This window comes from Mastigoproctus giganteus, chromosome 8 (genome assembly GCF_048544385.1).
Source record: "Mastigoproctus giganteus isolate SK-2022 chromosome 8, ASM4854438v1, whole genome shotgun sequence".
In the NCBI taxonomy this organism is placed as follows: Eukaryota; Metazoa; Arthropoda; class Arachnida; order Uropygi; family Thelyphonidae; genus Mastigoproctus; species Mastigoproctus giganteus.
Window position 1 is genome coordinate 80,881,336 of NC_143582.1, and position 19,222 is coordinate 80,900,557.

General features: G+C 38.0%; 1 protein-coding gene across 4 annotated transcripts in view; it reads left to right on the plus strand.

Annotated features, from left to right (window-relative positions):
- Nucleotides 1-19,222, plus strand: part of LOC150081675 (LIM domain-binding protein 3-like) — a 273,752-nt gene that overhangs the window by 125,236 nt on the left and 129,294 nt on the right. For all 4 annotated transcript variants that reach the window (XM_090378805.1, XM_090378806.1, XM_090378803.1 and 1 more), the window contains exon 8: nucleotides 15,016-15,118. In XM_090378805.1, the coding sequence (XP_090234931.1) occupies nucleotides 15,016-15,118 (103 nt within the window). The remainder of the gene's footprint in view (nucleotides 1-15,015; nucleotides 15,119-19,222) is intronic.

Here is a 19,222-nt window from a genome sequence, read left to right on the forward strand (position 1 = left end):
TTTATTGGGCTTTTCTGTTAGCACAATCTATTATAAACCAGTAGCAAACTTGATCTTACTGCATTTGCGATAATATTGATACTGGAATTCTGTTACAGTTTTTACGTTATGGTATTATGGTGAAATGAGTTCCCCTTCACTGAAATCTTCAATCATATAAAAAAACATAAATAAATTTTCAGGTTCTTCTCTTCATTCCTATTTTTTGAGCTTCGTAAAGTTTTTACTCTGTATCTCATTTGCGTGTATCGTGTTAGTTGCAAAATGTGCGTTCAGTGTTCTTTGTTATTGATTGCTTTTTTCTTACTGTTTTAAATTTTATGACAAAAATGTCAGCGAACAGAAATATCAATTAGTTACACTATCAATTAGTTACACTAATTGAAATATCAATTAGCTATGTACGTAAGCGTAAATTTATTTTGCTAACAAGTGGGATTCTTTCGATTTTCATGCATCATTTAATTTTGTTAATTGGAGGAAGTAAAGTGTAAATTTGTGCTCTATATCTTTACTTTTATAGCCTGTGGATAATATTTCTCCTATTTTTGCCTATTAGAATAGCCGTTTAATACAATTAAAATTCAGTTTGCAAATGTGATCACAATGACCTGCACTTACTTACATATCATATAGTGAACGGTATTTTATTTTGCAGAGTCCATCATAAAGTGATTTGATCGTAGATTAAATTAAATTATGTATCGTATTTAGATTAAATTAGTTTTGAATAAATACTGTACTCTACATTATTATTCGTTGTATGTTTTTTCAGCCTCATTTAACTCTGTTACAAATCATAAAATGCTGTACATGATGAAGTTTGTTGGGGGTTATAATCTCAGTGTGTTGTGCTCTACTGTACATGTATTTTGTATCTACAAGACTGAAGTTGGACTTGTACAAAACTGAGTTACATACATGAAAAAAAACTGATTAAGTACGTAAGTCAAGGAGTGCCCGTATTCTCAATTTAAATTTAAATGGAAATCATATCCCAAATTAGAGCAGCAAAAGAGCTGGCTCAAAGCAGCAAGAGTACTGTGGCTTAGGTGGAGAACTAATGGGGCCATTCTCCTATGTATCATGGCGTGGTGAAATGTGCTGCCTGTGCAACATTTGCTGGCTATTCTGGAACAGGACATGATATAACCAAGGGAGAGGTTGGTGTGTGCAGAGAGTGTGAAGAATTGAGATGCCAACTCAGCTTTCTGAATGGGCATTTATGAGAGCTTGAAGAATGGGGTGGATGCTCTCAAAACAATTAAAATGGGGGCTCAAAACAATTAAAATATCAAGCTCTAAGCTGCACAAATCAATGCCAGAGCTTGCACTTGAGCATTAGGCAACAGAGCAGCAACCCCCAGGACAGAATGCACTGGTCCCACAGGAGGAATGGGAAAATATATTGTGCAGAAAGATTAGGTGCAATAGGACTAGGGTATGTTTACTAGGGGGCAAAAGTTGAAGATGTAAAGCAGATACCATCTTGTAAGGGCACAAAAGGTGATATAATTGTATGCATTGGCACTAATGACATTAACAGTAGGAGATTCGTAGGAGAATGGCCCATTAGTTCTGCTGACTTACTTAACCAGTACAGGGCAATGTTGAGGAAAAGTCGCAAGTCAGGGTTAAATTTGAAAATGTCTGAAATTGTGCCCAGGCATGATAGGAGGGAGTATGAGATGAGAGCCTTGTCAATCAATTCGGCCCTTGAAAGATTATGCAAGGCTGATGGGGTAAAATTTTTCTCAGCTTGGTCTGTGCTTGTTAATAGGTGAGACTGCTTACAAGGATGGGATACGCTTAAATAGAAAGGGTACAAGAATATTTGCTGATGCTATTGAGGCAGCATTAGATTGGTCGAAAAATTTCTAGCTTGGGGGTGGAGATACATGAACTAATAAAATAATAATAGCTACAGGCAGAGGTGAAAATGATTCTTTCACTACTTCTATTGGAACATGTAACAGCCTCAGAAGCAAGGTGTTGGAAATTGCAAGGCCTGCTAGGGGTCCTCACGGAACGAGATGGCAAATACATTGGCTGTGTTAGGGTAACTAAGAGTAGAAACAGTTTCATGTATACTTGCATGTACACTAATGCTAGGAGCATAGTAAATAAATTTGAATTTAAAGTACTAGTCAAGTTATCAAATGCAGACACTGAGGATATCAGAGATGTGGTATCGCTCAGATATAGGGGATGCAAAATTGGAGAAATGACATTGTCATTGTGTACTGGCTGCAGGCTCCAGGATTTTCCCCCATCTGCCGCGGGGTCATCTGTGCTGGCATAAATCATACACTGGCTGTGTGAGTGTAGTGTAAGGTCTGTTCATTTAATGTATTGTTTTGTTGTAAATTTGCAGCCGGGGGGGATTGACAAACTCCTGGTCAGTCATCCCTCTGATGCCCATCCTTAGACACGGGGAAGAAATGGCAGGGTTCTACTATCAAGACATTTTTTTGGTTTTCCCCAGAATGAGTTCCAGGAGGACCATAGTGACATGAATGGAAAGAGAAAGATAGTGGGTGAAGATTGGGGAAGAGGTCAGAGATAGTACAGAAGGGGGAAGATAGCAAGAGGCATCCCCTTGGAATTAGAAGTTACGTACTAGAATATCAAAGATTTAGTGAAAGACAGATCAGTGAGCAATAATATCATTCCTACCCCAGTGGGTCTTGCAGCCATTCCAGTCTTGTCTGTGGAATCCCATCCAGGTGGACCAAGATCTAACTCCTAGAAGGTTAGTTCAATCCCACCTGGAGGAACCAAGCCAGTACTTGTTCACTTGATGTGGTTGATAAATCCCATCCCAACATATGGATTCAGCAGTCTTTTGTCTAGCCCATGTTGTGCCAAGTTCAGGTAAAGTCCATTCTGGTTGAAAAATCTCTCTCTCTCTCTCTCTCTCGGTGAGTACATTTCTCCCTTAGCATATTGTTAAATCCCACTCAGAGACCATGCCAATACTTAGCCATGTTGTGTGGTAATTGAATCCCACCTCACAGTGTGGAGTTTGGCAGTTACTCCAGTGTTTATCCCTCTAGGTGGGAGTCCAGTCCCTGTAGCAGTAGTGCACAGTATCCAGATTGCTCTTCCGTGTTTATGATGGTTGATCTTTTCTTAAAAACTTAATTGGCAAACTTCAGAAAAGCTGAGAAATTGTCTGTGTTATTTAATAAGGATGGAGTTTCTGTCCAATCACATACTGCTGTCAAGAGCTGTAGAGGGTGTCTAAGGTTAGTATAAAACATACATTCAATGAGTATATGTCCTGCATATTGTTTTCCCACATTTACATTGCAGTGTGGTTGAGAGTCCCAGGGTGAAAAGCTTTTCATTGAGACTGCCCTGTTCAGTTAATAAAAAGGTTGCAGTCAGGGATTTCTCCATGCCAGGTGTTGCCTGTTAATTTTCTCCACATGATGTAGAAATCTGTATGTTATATGGGCTTGAATGAAGTCATCTCAATGCAGATTCTTGTCTTCTCCACTTCTCTTCTTGAAGTAGATCCAAATGAAATAGTTCATTTAGATCTCTTGCGAAATCACTCAGTTGGGCCAGAAGTCTCTTTTTGTGGTGGTACTTGAGAAAATGGAGGACTATTTTGTATTCTATAGGCATTCTGCCACTGGTTACCTGCAGGGTAGAAACCATCCTCTGTGCCTGCTGTAGTTGATTTTTGGCTGCTTTAGTTTCAATCCTGCCACTCCAGCCTCCAGAAAGGGCAGACAGGATAGGAGGGGAGAAGGATTAAGGCTCTTAGTTAAGAAGCACATAAAATCTAAGGCAGTGTCGTTCAGACAGTTTGGTGTGACATATGCACTGGGAAAGCAGAAATGAGAGTAGGAGTGTGTTATAGGTCTAATGACTCTGAGTACAACAAACAACTGTACAGAGAAATAGTGGGCAATAATCAGAATGTCTTATATGATTTTAACTTTCCAGATATTGACTGGAACTTGTCGGTTGGTCACTTGCACACTAGCAAGACTTTTGTAGATTTATTGGATGACTGTTTTCTACAGCAGCATTTTAGAGAGAGAGAGAGACTAAAACCTTTATGATTATTAGCAGTGATAATTCATGCATTAAGAATATACAGGTAAGAGAATTAGATGGAGTGTAGTTTGACTTGGAATTTACTTAAAGAAGTAAATACCATCAATGGTAAAGGGAAGAGTTTTTGATCACGGTGACTACAGTGATTCTCAGACTGTTTGTAAATTCTCTACAGTGGGACCAACTGTTGATGTTACCATCAGCAAATTCTAAATGGGGAATATTCAAGGAAATAATCATAGAAGCTACTAGGCTTTTCATACCAACTAAGAAATACTCATCAAAGCTTAAACCTAAATAGATGTCAGATGAACTAATGAGACTCACTGCTGAGAAGAAAAATGCATGTGTGTGTGTGAGCCATATAAATTATTAGGTGATAAACAAACCTAGGATAGATATAAACTAGTCTACAAACAAGGCACAAAGGATGTTAGACAAGCTAAGCCAGATTATGACAAATCTCTGGCAAAGAAAGCAAAGAAAAATAGCAGATTTTTTTTTTTGAGCAGGTGATGAGCAGGTGATGATCCTGCTCAGGTTGCTGATGAACTGAATGAATATTTTTCATCTACATTCACACATGAGGAATTCTTTAGGTGAGTGGATATCAGAAAGTTATCAAACTCCTAACAGGGAGCTAAATGATTTTGTAATAACTGAAAGAAATGTGGAAGAGAAATTGTTGAGAGTTAAATGTAAGGAAGGCACATGGTGTAGATGAGATCTATTATATTAAGGGAACCAGCAAAGGAGCTAAGAAAACCTTAGCCATAATTATGAGATCATCTCCAGTCCATGTGGACCTCCCCTTGAATCATCTTAGGATTCAGGGGAGGTTCCCATGGACTTGATGTGTAGATATATCCCCAATTCACAAAGGGGATCAAAGAGTGATACAAAGTAAATACAGACCTGTTAGCTTAACTTCTGTTCCAGGAAAATAATGGAGTGTGACTCCATTATTTTCCTGAAACAGAACTGGACTGTTGCTGGTTAAAGAAATAATGCAAGACCATTTAGACAGGAATGCAGTTATACTTCTTCGGTCACAACTTGTGTTTGTCAAGGGTGATCTTGTCTGACTATTTTGAGAGCTTCCCTGGACTCAAGGGAGGTACCCATGGACTGGAGATATGCAAATGTGACCCCAATCCACAAAGGAGGATCAAAGGGAGACAGCAATTACAGACCTGTTAGTTTAACTTCTGTTCCAGGGAAATTAATGGAGGCACTGGTTAAAGAAGCATTGCAGGATCATCTAGACAAGACTTCAGTTATAGCTCGGACACAGCATGAGTTTGTTAAGGGGAAGTCTTGTCTGACTAATTTGATTGCATACTATGATGTAGTCACAAAGGAACTGGATGCAAAGAATAACTTTGATATCATATATTTGGATCTTAGAAAGGCCTTTGATACTGTTGCACATGGAAGACTGCTGAACAAATTGGAGCAGTGTGGCATTGGAGGCAAATCGCTGCTATGGATAAAGGGATGGTTGAGTGGGAGAAGACAGAGTGGTAATCAATGGACGCTGCTCTTCATGGACTAATGTTATTAGTGGAGTCCCTCAAGATTCAGTGTTGGGTCCATTGTTATTTTCTGTATTTATTAATGATATTGATGATGGTATATCAGGCTTAATGTCCAAGTTTGCAGATGATACGAAAGTTGGCAGGGTTGTTAATGACACTAATGACAGTACACTGTTGCAACAGGATCTAGAAAAGTTGAGCAGATGGGCTGAGAAGTGGCAAATGAAGTTTAACATTGATAAATGTAAAGTACTACATATGGGAAGCAGTAATCACAGAGTAACGTATCAACTCTGTGGTACCACACTTGACAGTGGTAGAGAATGAAAAGGACCTGGGGGTAATTGTGCAGGCAGATATGAAGTTTTCTGAGCAGTGCAGGTGGTCTGCAACAGTAGCTCATGGTGTCTTGTCAATGATATACAGCAATTTTTCTAGCAGTGATAAGGAGGTGATTATCCCCTTGTATAAGGCAATGGTCAGGCCACACTCATTTTAAGAAGGATGTAGAACTGTTGGAATGAGTACAGAGAAGGGCAACAAGATTAGTGAACAGAACAAAGGGTTGCTCTTGCGAAGAAAGGCTTAAGTTTTGCAAATTACAGTGTCTGGAGACTAGGCATGTGTGAGGTGATCTGATTGAGATGTATAAAGCCTTGAATGGTTTGAACATGCTCAGTGCTGATGGGATTCTTCCTCTTGCTCAGAATAATCAACTGAGAGGGCATAAATTCAAATTGAGGAAAGATGGTTGTAGGATAGATGTGTGTGTGCAAGTTTGCCTTTAGCCAGCGGGTGGTTGATTGCTGGAACAAACTTCTATCTGTCATTGTAGAAGTTGATAGCTTAAATAGATTCAAGGCAGAACTTGACAAACATTTGGAGTGAGGGGATGGGTGAAATAAGGGGTTTTTTTTTTTTTTTTTGGCTGATACTATAATATAAGCTTGCTTTCTTGCATCATGTGCCCATGCTAATGCTTTGATTGGATACTATGATGCATTGAAGAAATGTGACATGAAGACAAGTTACTGCTATGGATAAATGGATGGTTGAGTGGGAGAAGACAGATTTGTTATCAATGGACTAATGTTATTAGTGATTGATTATGTTATTTCTTTGTGTGTTATTTCTATTAATCTCTTTGTGGACTAATGTTATTAGTGAAGTCCCCAGGGCTTGTTGCTTGGCCCATTGTGTTTTTCTGAATTTATTAATGATATTGATGAAGATATATCAGGCTTAATATGTGATATGAAGGTTAGCAGGATGGTTAATGATTGTATGCTACTGCAAGTTCTAGAAAAATTAAGTATTTTGGCTGTGAAATGACAATTGAGGTTTAATATTGACAAATACAAAATACTGCATATGGGTAGCAGTAATTCCAGATTAACATATGAACTGTTTGGTTCTACACTCAGGGTAGAAAATCAAAGATTCAGGGGTAATTGTATAGTCAGATATGAAGTTCTGTGAGTAGTTACTAAAATTGCTATAACAAACTACAAAAATCAGAAGAAAACTATAGTAGTGGGACAGATCAGCATTTCTACTGATCTATCCCACTTTCAGTATATGTAGCCCTAGATAAAAAATAAATAAATAAAATAAAATAATAATAATCCTACATATAATGTGCTAAGATTGCTTCTTTATAACTTAGTTAATGCGAGACTTTTTTTGTAGTCAGTGTACTGAGGAATCCCATAACCAATAGACTACCTTTATAGTTTCATTCAATATGGGAAAAAAAATTAAATAATTTTTTATTAAATGATACAGTATCCTTATAGATGGAAACATTTGGATTTAAATATGCAGATTTTCAAAGGTACCAAAATGCATGTAATGACACTAATTTTAAAGCTGTGGTGGACATCTTTCTTTGATATGATAAGGATGGAACAGTTGAATGCAGCACAAGTTGAAATTGTACTAGATGACATTATAAGAAGATATACTTTGTATTGGCATACCATGGACATGCTTCATGAACAAAATTGCTTGGTATGATTGATTAATATTATAACATTTTTTAATAAGATTAAAAATAATAGTGCAGCTATTTTCCTTTTGATGTGTACCTTGCCTTTTACTGTTGAAAACTACAGCAGAGCCAAAAATTATTTGTTTATTAAATTTTAAATTATTATTGGTTGGTGAAGTTAAAGTTTTACTCACAAGTGATCAAAATTTACTCTCACTGATTGAGTGAGGAGATTTTGTGCTCTAGCTATAGCCATGCCATAGTACTGAAAATTTAAGGAAACAACATCCCTATATTCCCTTTTTTGTATTGCCAGATGTTTATTGGAAGAGTATAGTAATTAAATTTTAATTTATTTTTACATGTAACAAAGATTATTTGTTTTTTTTGCATTGAACTTTTTATTTTGTGCCAATTTTCTCTCTAATGTGTAACTGAGTTTCATTAAGTACACCAATGTCCAAAAATTAACTCTGTAATTAGAATAAAACTGAAAATACAAAAGAAAATAGTCTGAACATAATGAACTAGTTAATGTGAAAGTTCTTTCAAATATGCATAATGGATGGCTATAAAAATACCCAGAAATTAATTCTATTTTTACATTTGGAGTGAATGTTTTTGAGAATGTGAAGATAAAACTATTTAAACCCTGAAGCAGGCCAAATGAAACTGAAACTGAAAATACAAAAGAAAATAGTCTGAACATAATGAACTAGTTAATGTGAAAGTTCTTTCAAATATGCATAATGGATGGCTATAAAAATACCCAGAAATTAATTCTATTTTTACATTTGGAGTGAATGTTTTTGAGAATGTGAAGATAAAACTATTTAAACCCTGAAGCAGGCTAAGCCCCTAAGTAGCTTATGGAGACAGTTTTGGAACACAAATGTGTTGGAGCTATACAAGTCACTACCACAGTCAGAAATGGCACAATAAGTCACACTTGGATATGTAATGGCTATTCATTATGGATAACCATTACATATTTGCTATAATTGGATTGGAATTTGCCATTGCTGTAGTAAGTACTGTTTCAGGACTGTTGCAATTATAACAACAGATATCATAAAGAAAATTTAGCAATTCTTGCTCAAGTAATAGTCATCACTCTTGAGTGATGAAACTGTTTGTCATTACTCACTTTTTAGAGAAGTAGTATTTCATTAAATATGCTGAAAGTAAAACAATTTTCTGTTCATAAGACATTCTTTTTCATATAATTTAAGAATCCATTTTTGAGCACAATTTTATTTTTAACAAGTTGTTGAAAGAGTAATCAAATTATCATTCAATAGTTGCTAGGCATACAATTTGAATTCCAGGGTATGTTATTGTTAATGATTCATTGTATTCTGATATCAGTATTAGAATTGGCAAAATGATGCAAAGAAGCAAAAGCTTACAGCATCAGCACAAAAAATTTCAATGTTTAAAATTTCAGCACAATTTCAATGTTGCAAGGGACCATCAAAATCTGCAATATAGAAGCTTGTAAAAATGTTCAGGGAATGTGAATATTATGAGTCATTTGCACATAGCACCTGTTCTTACTGAGGAATGTGTAGCACAGATTAGGGAGTCTGACAACAAGGCCATGTAAGTCATTATGGAAGCTGGTACAACAAAAGAGAATATCATACAGCAGTTGTCATCTGGCACCAAGTAAATTAAAACTGTTTACACACATGTAGCAACTTTTTCCACTGGACTATGGAAAAATGAAGCCACTACTTTGTATGATTACTGTAAAGTGAATGAAGATCCTCAGATATCAGATTGGACTTCCCTTTTTGACAAGGCGTGGTTTCATTTGACTAAGTGTGTAAGCTTTGGAAAAAATCCCCATTCAGCATGCGACGTTCCCTTACACCCTGTGAAGATTGTAGTGTTGTGTACGATGACCTATCACAGGATTGTTGGTTGGCCCATCTTTTTCACAGAGACCATAATTTCAGCAGGACATGGTCATAGTCCATGAATTTCTGGAACATCTCACTGAGGAGGAGGAGATTGTTTAAGCATGGTTTCTGCCAGATGGCACAACAAATCATATTTTGCATTCATCTGTTGCCAAGCTATCCTTCTTGTTCAGAGATTGCATAATTCTGAAAGGAATGACTGACCACCATGCTCACCAGATTTGTCAGCATTAAACTTATTTTTGTGGGATTATGTCAAAGACAATGTATACAACAATAATCCATGCACTTCACAGTTTTTTTTTTGGTAGTTGTTGGTGCATCGGCTTCTGTGGCCATAATGCACCTCTCAAGGTTTTTTTTTTTTTTTTTTTGCAGTACTTTGATCCACGCCCGAAGCGGGATTCGAACCCACGACCTTTGGGTTGCCAGACAGGCACTATACCCACCTGGCTAGCCCGGTCGGCGCACTTCACAGTACACAAGGAGTAGCAGCCATTTATAACTACATTTTTTTTTTTTTTTCTCCTTCTGCCACTTAACCATAATTAGTATCTTGGTGTCTGAATTCACATTACTCCAGTTTATACAACAATTGTTTATGTGATTGCCTTGTAATTGCATAAAAGTATTGGTAAGGGTATCAAATCCACATGTTACAAGTTGCAGCTCTGCTGAACGAGAAGTTTTTTTAGCCATATTTAGCCGCTTTATTGATCAATTGTTACATCAAATTATTTTCTATAAGTAGCTTATAGACCTAGTCAGGATCCTTAGTTTATTCTGAATTGAAACATCGAGATTTGGAAGTTAATTAATACTTAAGTTACCATTTGTAACTTGCCGCCATTGTTATACAACACAACGTTATATCCCGAACTAGATAGCGTAAGCTTAGTATAGTATATAATATAATATTGTCAATTTATTAGTAAATTCTATTAATCTGGTTAAACTTCATTGTCAATTAAATTGTACTTTTAACTAAATACATATAACGACTTAGATTAAAAACGTAACATAATTAATTAATACATAACTTGATACAGAAGTTATATAAACGGAACTCGTAGATAATACTCGATACTGAAAAATATATATAGCGTTATAACTGTGTTGGGATACAAGTTTAGGATTATAATTTTGTACTGAAATTGCAATTTTATTGAAATTAAATCAAAATCATGACTCAGAGCAGTTGCCCTCTGAATCACAGCCTTTTAAAATGCACTGCTTGCATGATGTTTGTGCAGCAATTGGGTATGGGACATGATATTGCCATGGGGTATGTCTTTGTGTGCGCGCGCGCGATGTAAGGAGTGTAAGGAAATCAGGCGACAACTCAGTGTTGTTATGGGCCTATATTGAGAGCTTTAAGGACAGGGTGGATGCCTTCGAAGGATCTAAATTGAGGGGCCCATCAAGGTCTCAGCTGCCCACATCAACGCCAGAGCTTGCACTTGGTCATCACGCAACACAGCGGCAACCCCCAAGGCAGAATGTGCTCCCACAGGAACTAGTAGTTGTTGGTGACTATTGTCAGGGAAATGGGAAACATGCTTTGTAAAAAGGATAGGTTGAACAGGACTAGGGTATGTCTGCCAGGGACAAAGTTTGATGACGTTATAGAGTGGATACCACCTTTTAAGGGCACAAAAGGTGATATAGTTGTACATGTTGGCACTAATGATATTAAGAGTAGAAGACTGGCAGAATTACTTAACAAGTACAGGTCACTGTTGAAAAAAAGCCGTGAATTAGGGTTGAATTTGAAAGTGGCTGCAATTCTGCCCAGACACAATAGGAGGGAGTATATGATGAGAGCCTTGTCAATCAATTTGGCCCTGGAAAGATTGTGCAAGGCTCAAGAGGTAAAATTTTTTTTCAGCCTAGTCTGTACTTGTTAACAGGAGAGATTGCTTCTACAGGGATGGGATACACTTAAATAGAAAAGGTGCAAGAATATTTGCTGATGCTATCGAGGCAGTGTTAGGTGGGTCAGAAAACTGCTGGCTTGGGGGGATACAAGGACTAATAGATTAACAGTAGCCACTGGCAGAGGTGAAACTTCATTGCGGTACAAGTAAACACATGGGTTGTGTTAGGGTAGCTAAGAATAGGAACAGGTGCATGTATACTTGCATGTACACCAATGCTAGGAGTTTGGTAAATAAATTTGATGAATTTGAGCTATTGCTCAAAACATCAAAGGCAGATATTGTTGGGATATCAGAGACATGGTGTCACACAGATATAAGGAATGCAGAACTGGAATTTGGGGAGTACAATGTGTACAGAAAGGATAGACAGGATAGGAAGGGAGGAGGGGTTATTCTATTAGTTAAGAAACACACAAAATCCAAGGAAGTGAAACCAGTCGACATCGCTGGACAGTGCAGTGTCGAGTCAGTTTGGTGTGACATAAGCATTGGGAGATCAAAATTGAGAGTAGGAGTGTGCTATAGGCCTAATGACTCTGATGAGTATAATAAGAAACTGTACAGGGAAATAGTGGGCCAGTAAATCAGAGTCTTATAATGGGGGATTTTAATTTCACAGATATTGACTGGAATTTATGGATTGGTCACTCACACACTAGCAAGGCTTTTGTGGATTTATTGGATGATTGTTTTCTACATCAGCATGTTCAGGAGGCAACTAGAGGGAGTAATACTCTTGATCTGATTATCAGTAGTGATTCTTCATGCATTAAGAATCTGCAGATAAAGGAACCACTAGGTGGCAGTGATCAGTGTGCTGAAGTGGGATTTACTCAAAGAGGTAACTACCATCAGGGGTAAAGGGAAGGGTTTTTGCTTTTGTAAAGACGACTATGATGGTCTGAGACAATATCTAAATTGTATACAGTGGGCACCACCAAATATGGAGGATGCGGAAAGGTCGGGGAATAACCACCGCATATCCCGGAGCAATATGGCCTTAGTTGCTAATGCTCCTAAAAACCAAATAACAAACTATACAGTGGGACCAACTGATGATGTTACTAACAGCAAATTCAAAATGGGAAGCATTCAAAGAACTTATCTTGGAAGCTACTAGGCTTTACATACCAACTAAGAAATATTGTTCACGTTTTAGGTCTAAATGGATTTCAGATTAACTAATGAGACATATGGCAGAGAAGAAAAATGCATGGGATACATGCAAATTAACACGTGACACAGAAGCCTATGATAGATACAAGTTGATCTGTAACCAAGTTACAAAGGAGGTTAGGCAGGCAAAGGCAGATTACGAGAAATCTTTGGCAAAGGATGCAAAGAAAAACAGCAAAGAGTTCTTTACTTATGTAAACTCTAGAAGGAAGGGGATGAATCAGATTGGTCCACTTGATATCAGTGGTTCAACTGTTGATGATCCTGCTCAGGTAGCTAACAAACTAAATGAATATTTTGCATCGACATTCACACATGAGGAGTTATTCAGTGAGGGGAAAGGCACCTGGGGTGGATGGGATCTATCCAGTTATATTAAAGGAGGCAGCAAAGTAAGTAAGCGAATCCTTAGCCATAATTATGAGAGCTTCCTTGGACTCAGGGGAGGTACCAATAGACTGGAGATGTGCAAATGTGACCCCAATTCACAAAGGCATATCAAAGGCTGACAGAAGTAATTACAGACCTGTGATTTTAATTTCTGTTCCAGGAAAATTAATGGAGGCACTGGTTAAAGAAGCACTGCAGGATCATCTAGACAAGACTTCAGTTATAGCTCGGACACAGCATGGTTTTGTTAAGGGAAAGTCTTGCCTGATCAATTTGATTGGATACTATGATGCAGTCACAAAAGAACTGGATGCAGGTAATAACTTTGATATATATTTGGATCTTAGAAAGGCTTTTGATACTGTTGCACATGGAAGACTGCTGGACAAATTGGAGCAGTGTGGCACTGGAGGTAAATTGCTGCTAAATATAAAGGGATGGTTGAGGGGAAGAAGACAGAGAGTAGTAATCAATGGACACTGCTCATCGTGGACTAATGTTATTAGTGGAGTCCCTCAGGGTTGAGTGTTGGGTCCATTATTGTTTTCTGTATTTATAAATGATATTGGTGATGGTATATCAAGCTTAATATCCAAGTTTGCAGACAATACAAAGGTTCACAGGGATTTTAAGGACACTACTGATGCTATGCTGCTGGAACAGGATCTGGAAAGGTTGAGCAGATGGGCTGAGAGGTGGCAAATGAAGTTTAACATTGACAAATGTGAAGTACTACATAAGGGAAACAGCAACCCCAGAGCAACGTATCAACTCTGTGGTACTACGCTGTCAGTGTTTGAGAATGAAAAGTACCTGGGGGTAATTGTTCAGGCAGATATGAAGTTCTCTGAGCAATGCAAATAGGCTGCAAGAGTAGCTCATGGTGTCTTGTCAATGATATACAGCAATTTTTCTAGCAGGGATAAGGAGGTGATTATTCCCTTGTATAAGGCAATGGTCAGGCCACACCTTGAGTACTGTATACAGGTCTGGAGGCCTCATTTCAAGAAGGATGTAGAGCTGTTGGAATGGGTACAGAGAAGGGCAACAAGATTAGTGAATGGAACAAAGGGTTGCTCTTACAAAGAAAGGCTAAAGTTTTGCAAATTACACTGTCTGGAGACTAGGCACCAGCGAGGTGATCTGATAGAGGTGTATAAAGCCTTGAATGGGTTTGAGCATGCTCAATGCCAATTGGATTCTTCCTTTTGCTCTGAATAATCACCTGAGAGGGCATAAATTCAAATTGAGGAAAGACAAATGTAGGATAGATGTGCAGAAATTTGCCTTTTGCCAATGGGTAGTTGGTTGGTGGAACAGACTTCCATCCCTTGTTGTGAAAGTTGATAGCCTAAATAAATTTAAGGCTCAGCTGGACAGGTATTTTGAACAAACGGAGGGGTGAAGTGGAACTTTTTTTTTTTTTTTGGCTGATGCTGCATAAGCTTGCTTTTTTGCATCATATGCCTCTGCTAATGTGGAACAGTATTTGGGACTTTACCGAAATGCAAGTATATAAAAAAAAAATGTTCTTGTTTATACCCGGCATGACCACCAGGTCAGTGAAGTTCACAATAAACCATCAATACAAATATTAATCATATTTAGCAGTCACAGGCTTGAACCCCGGGCACACTCAAAGAGTGTGCTACTGCACTCACGCTCCTGACCACTAGGCTATGTCAGGCCTATACATTGTCAAGTTATTCTTCCCGTCCTGTCCTTTGTTATGACCAGAAGCACCATTAAAAATATGAGTGGGGTATTAAAAATGCTAAAAGTAAAATATTTTTTAAAAGAATGTTTTTCGTGTAATTTAAGAATCCATTTTCGACCATGATTTTATCTTCAATAAGTTTTGGAAAATACTATCGATTACCATCCCAAAATTTTGTTAAATAATTCATTTAAATAGAGTTCTTTAAAATAATTGTATCTTGCAAAGTAAACATGTCACCTAATTTCAGACATAATTGTGTTTCCAGGATACTATAATGTTAATGATAAACTGTATTGTGATATTCATGCAAAACAAGCTGCTAGGATGATGTCCTCCATGCCAGTGTATGAATCAACAGCACTGAACCAGTAAGTAACTAAATCTTTAAGAATGGAAAACTTGTTTCTAGAATAATTATATTTGCAACTTTTTTTTAACATCTGAAAAAATGTTTGGAAATTAATCATAACAAATTTGTTTCTTAGCACAGATCATTAGTAGGAGGGAGTTAGGATAAATAGAACTTCTGAAGTTTTGTAGTCTCCTTCAAGTAGTATTACCCAGTAAAATTCTATTACAACTTCTCAGGAGAACATGAATTATTTTGTTGCACCAAAATTTCATTCCATTAACTCTTTCTTACAATTAAAGGAACTATATTTTGTTCATTTAAGTTGTCCTCCACTTTTCTATTGTAAATTATAAATTCTACTTTATTATACTTATGAGGGGGGCATTCGATAAATTATCTACCCAGAGTACTTCCCATAGATATATTCCCATAGTACTTCCCATAGATAAATCATTTCAATGACTTATCATCTTTTTAGATTGTGCTGCTGTAACAGAAAAAAGAAAGGCACCTGTATCAAATTATGGATTTGCTGAAATTGGAGCATCGTTCAGTCATCTCAGCAAAGTTTCTCACTAAAGAAGGAAATGAACCCAAGGCCATTCATGAAACGATGGTGGCTGTGTATAGCAACAGTGCACCTTCAGAGTATCAGGTGAAGTTCTGGTCAAAATGATTCAAGTGGGGTAGAGAGTCCATTGAAGATGATCCACATACAGAAAGGCCTGTAACAGCGACCACTCCAGAAATGTGCCAAACTGTGGAAACCCTTGTGCTGAATGACAGATGTTTAAAGGTATCCCAAATCTCTAGGGAATGTGACATATCTGAGGGAACAGGTTATAACCACCCTCCATGAACAGTTGGAGATGACTAAGGTCAGTGCAAGGTTGGTCCCCAGATTTCTGACCCCTGTGCAGAAGCAGTTCGGAGTACGGTGTTGTGAGGAGAATTTAGAACTTTATAGAAGGGAGCCTGAAACCTTCATCTCCAGAATTTTTATGGATGATGAAACATGGGTTCATCAATGGGATCCTGAGACTAAGTAAGAATCAATGCAATGGAAGCACAACGGTTCTCCACCACCAAAAAAAATTTTGGAAAACTTTCAGCTGGCAAGATTATGGCCACCATTTTTTGGGATGCTGAGGGAATTTTTTACATTCACTACTTGGAACACAAACAAACAGTCACTGGGAAGCTGATGTATCCCTACTGTACAACCTAAGGGATGTCATAAAGAAAAAATGCCATGGAAAGCTTTCCAAAGATGTGGTGCTTCTTCAGAACAGTGCTCAGGTCCCATGCTGCTGCTTTGAAAGATTGCAACTTTACAGAACTTACCCATCCATGTTATAGGTCTGGATCTAGCCCCCACTGACTATTTCCTGTTTTGACACCCTCAAGAAAAATGTATGTGGACGTCACTTTGCGATGATAATGAACTGAAGTCTACTGTTTCTGTGTTCTTTGATGGACATGACAGAGAATTTTATTTGTCTGGTATTTCCTCATTGCCAACAAAATGGAACAAGTGTATTGAAGTTTAGGAGGGTTACATTGAAAAATCAAAAAAATTTTGCCTCTGTCATTTCCCTCATAGACAGGTAGATAATTTATTGAATGCCCCTTGTATATATCTACTTTAAATTCAGTAATAAATAAATAAAATGACAAAATGCAAAAGTAAAAAGATGTATAGAGATTATCTTTTGAATATTAATATGAATCCAGTTGTAGTTCAGTCTAAAATGTATAATTTCAGATAGACTAAAGTTAAATTAGATTATTATTATTATTATTATTATTAGCCATATGGTACAAGGAAGCCTGAGGCTTATGCTGCACCAGCCAAAAAAAAAAAAAAAAAAAAATCCCAAGTTACTCCCTGTGAGAGAGAGAGAGAGAGAGAGAGAGAGAGAGAGAGAGAGAGAGAGAGAGAGAGAGAGAGAGAGAGAGAGAGAGAGAGAGAGAGAGAAGTAGAAAGGCATCACCAAGAAAGAGAAGAATGATGATATCCAGCTCAGGACCCTGGGTTTGCCAAGCCCATACTCACCAGATGTGAGCCCCCGGGGTTAAATTTTACTAATGAATGAAATGAGAATCAGAATTCTAATTCTCATTTGCCAAACAAATTTATGAGATTGTAAGCAAAGCAATCAATACAGAAATACTGGTCAGAATTGTGCTTGTAGCAATGTTAGAGGTGTTAATAATAAATTAAACTGGACTTTTGGTTAAGACAACTATTGCTAACAGAAACTTGGTGTCACTCAGATATATTGGAATACGAGTTTTACTATGACATATACAATGTATTTAGGAAGGAAAGGAGTGAGGGGAGCCATGTTATTTGTTCAAAATAGCTTGTGTGCAACAAGAGCTTTACCAGATTCAGAATTAATGCATGTCAACATCGTTTGTGGTGTTGAGGTAGTTGGAAGGAAAGGAAAAATGAGATTGTAGGTATGAGACCAGAAGATGGTGAATAGTATGATGAGAACCTGTATGTGCAGATGGAATGGATGAATAAATGTGAGTGCCTTGTTATGGGAGATTTCATTCTACCCCTTATTTGATTGAGCAATTAGGAGAGATACCATCTAGGAAGGGAGGGGTTAGAATTTAAGTCACCTTTTGCCCAGATAAGAGCAGTCACACGACAAGGCATTGAGTCCACTAGTCCAGAAAGCGTTCCACAGGTATTTCCATCCATGCTTGCTGCATCACTATCCATAATTCTGTTGCATTCCTGGGTGGGGGATCGAAAGCTCGAATGGACCTTTCCACAGCAATCCAAAGATGCTCCACAGGGTTCATGTCCTGTGAATGGGGTGGCCATTCCATGGTGGTAAAATCTGTGGAATGCTCTTTGAACCATGTTCTAGTCGCCACAGCTCTGTAGGTAGGCACATTGTCCTGCTGGAAGAGTCGATTGCCCTGTGGTTGCACAATGACCATGGAGGGATGCAGATGGTCTGCAAGGATGGATACATGACCTGGACCATTCAGAGATGTGTCTAGATATACCAGAGGTCCCAACATGTGTCTGTCGAACACACCTCAGACCATTACCAACTGTCCACCTTCTTGAACATTTCCATGTTCTCCAATCATCCAAAGTCCAGTGCTGATGTTCTTTCCCCCAGTTGAGGTGTAGAGTCCTGTGTCGTGGTGTTAGCAATGGGACTCTGGTGGGTCGGCAGCTGCCATAACCTATTGCAGCTAATGATTGCCTGATGGTCTTGGTGGAGACATTTCTGATGTTCCTTGTTGAAGTCGGTGGTGATTTGTGCCACTGTCACTACCAGTTGGCTGAAGCAATGCAAGACAGACATTGACAGCCATGTTCATCAACCACTTTTCTCTACCCACAGTGCTGTCCGTGATGTGATGTTATTCTGCAAGTGGCATATTTCCGATACCCTCTTGATACTGTCAAACAGGGATAGTGCAATTTCTGTACCACCTTTGCGATAGAGTGACTCATGCGTAGGGCACCCACAATCATTCCCCTTTCAATTTCCCAGATATTGACTGGAACTTGTGGGTTGGTCAATCGCACATTAGCAAGGCTTTTGTGGATTTATTGGATGATAGTTTTCTATAATATCAGGTTTGGGAGGTAACCAGAGGGAGTAATACTCTTGATATGATTATCAGTAGTGATTATTTTATGTATTAAGAATCTGCAGATAAAGGAGCCCTAGGTGGCAGTGATCTGATGTGCTGATGTGGGATTTACTCAAAGAGGTAACTACCACCAGGGGTAAAGAGAAGGGTATTCGCTTTCGTAAAGGTGACTACTGAGTTCTGAGACCAGTTTTTAAAGTGATTCTAAATGGGAAATATTCGAAGAATTAATCTTGGAAGCTACTAGGCTTTTTATACCAACCAAGAAATATTGTTCAAGGTTTAGGCCTAAATGGATGTCAGATGAACTAATGAGACATGTGGCAGGGAAGAAAAATGCATGGAATACATATAAATTAACTGGTGACACAAAAGCTTATGAAAGATATAAGGTGGTCTGTAATCAAGTCACAAAGGAGGTTAGGTAGACAAAGGCAGATTATGAGAAATCTTTGGCAAAGGATGCAAAGAAAAACAGCAAAGAGTT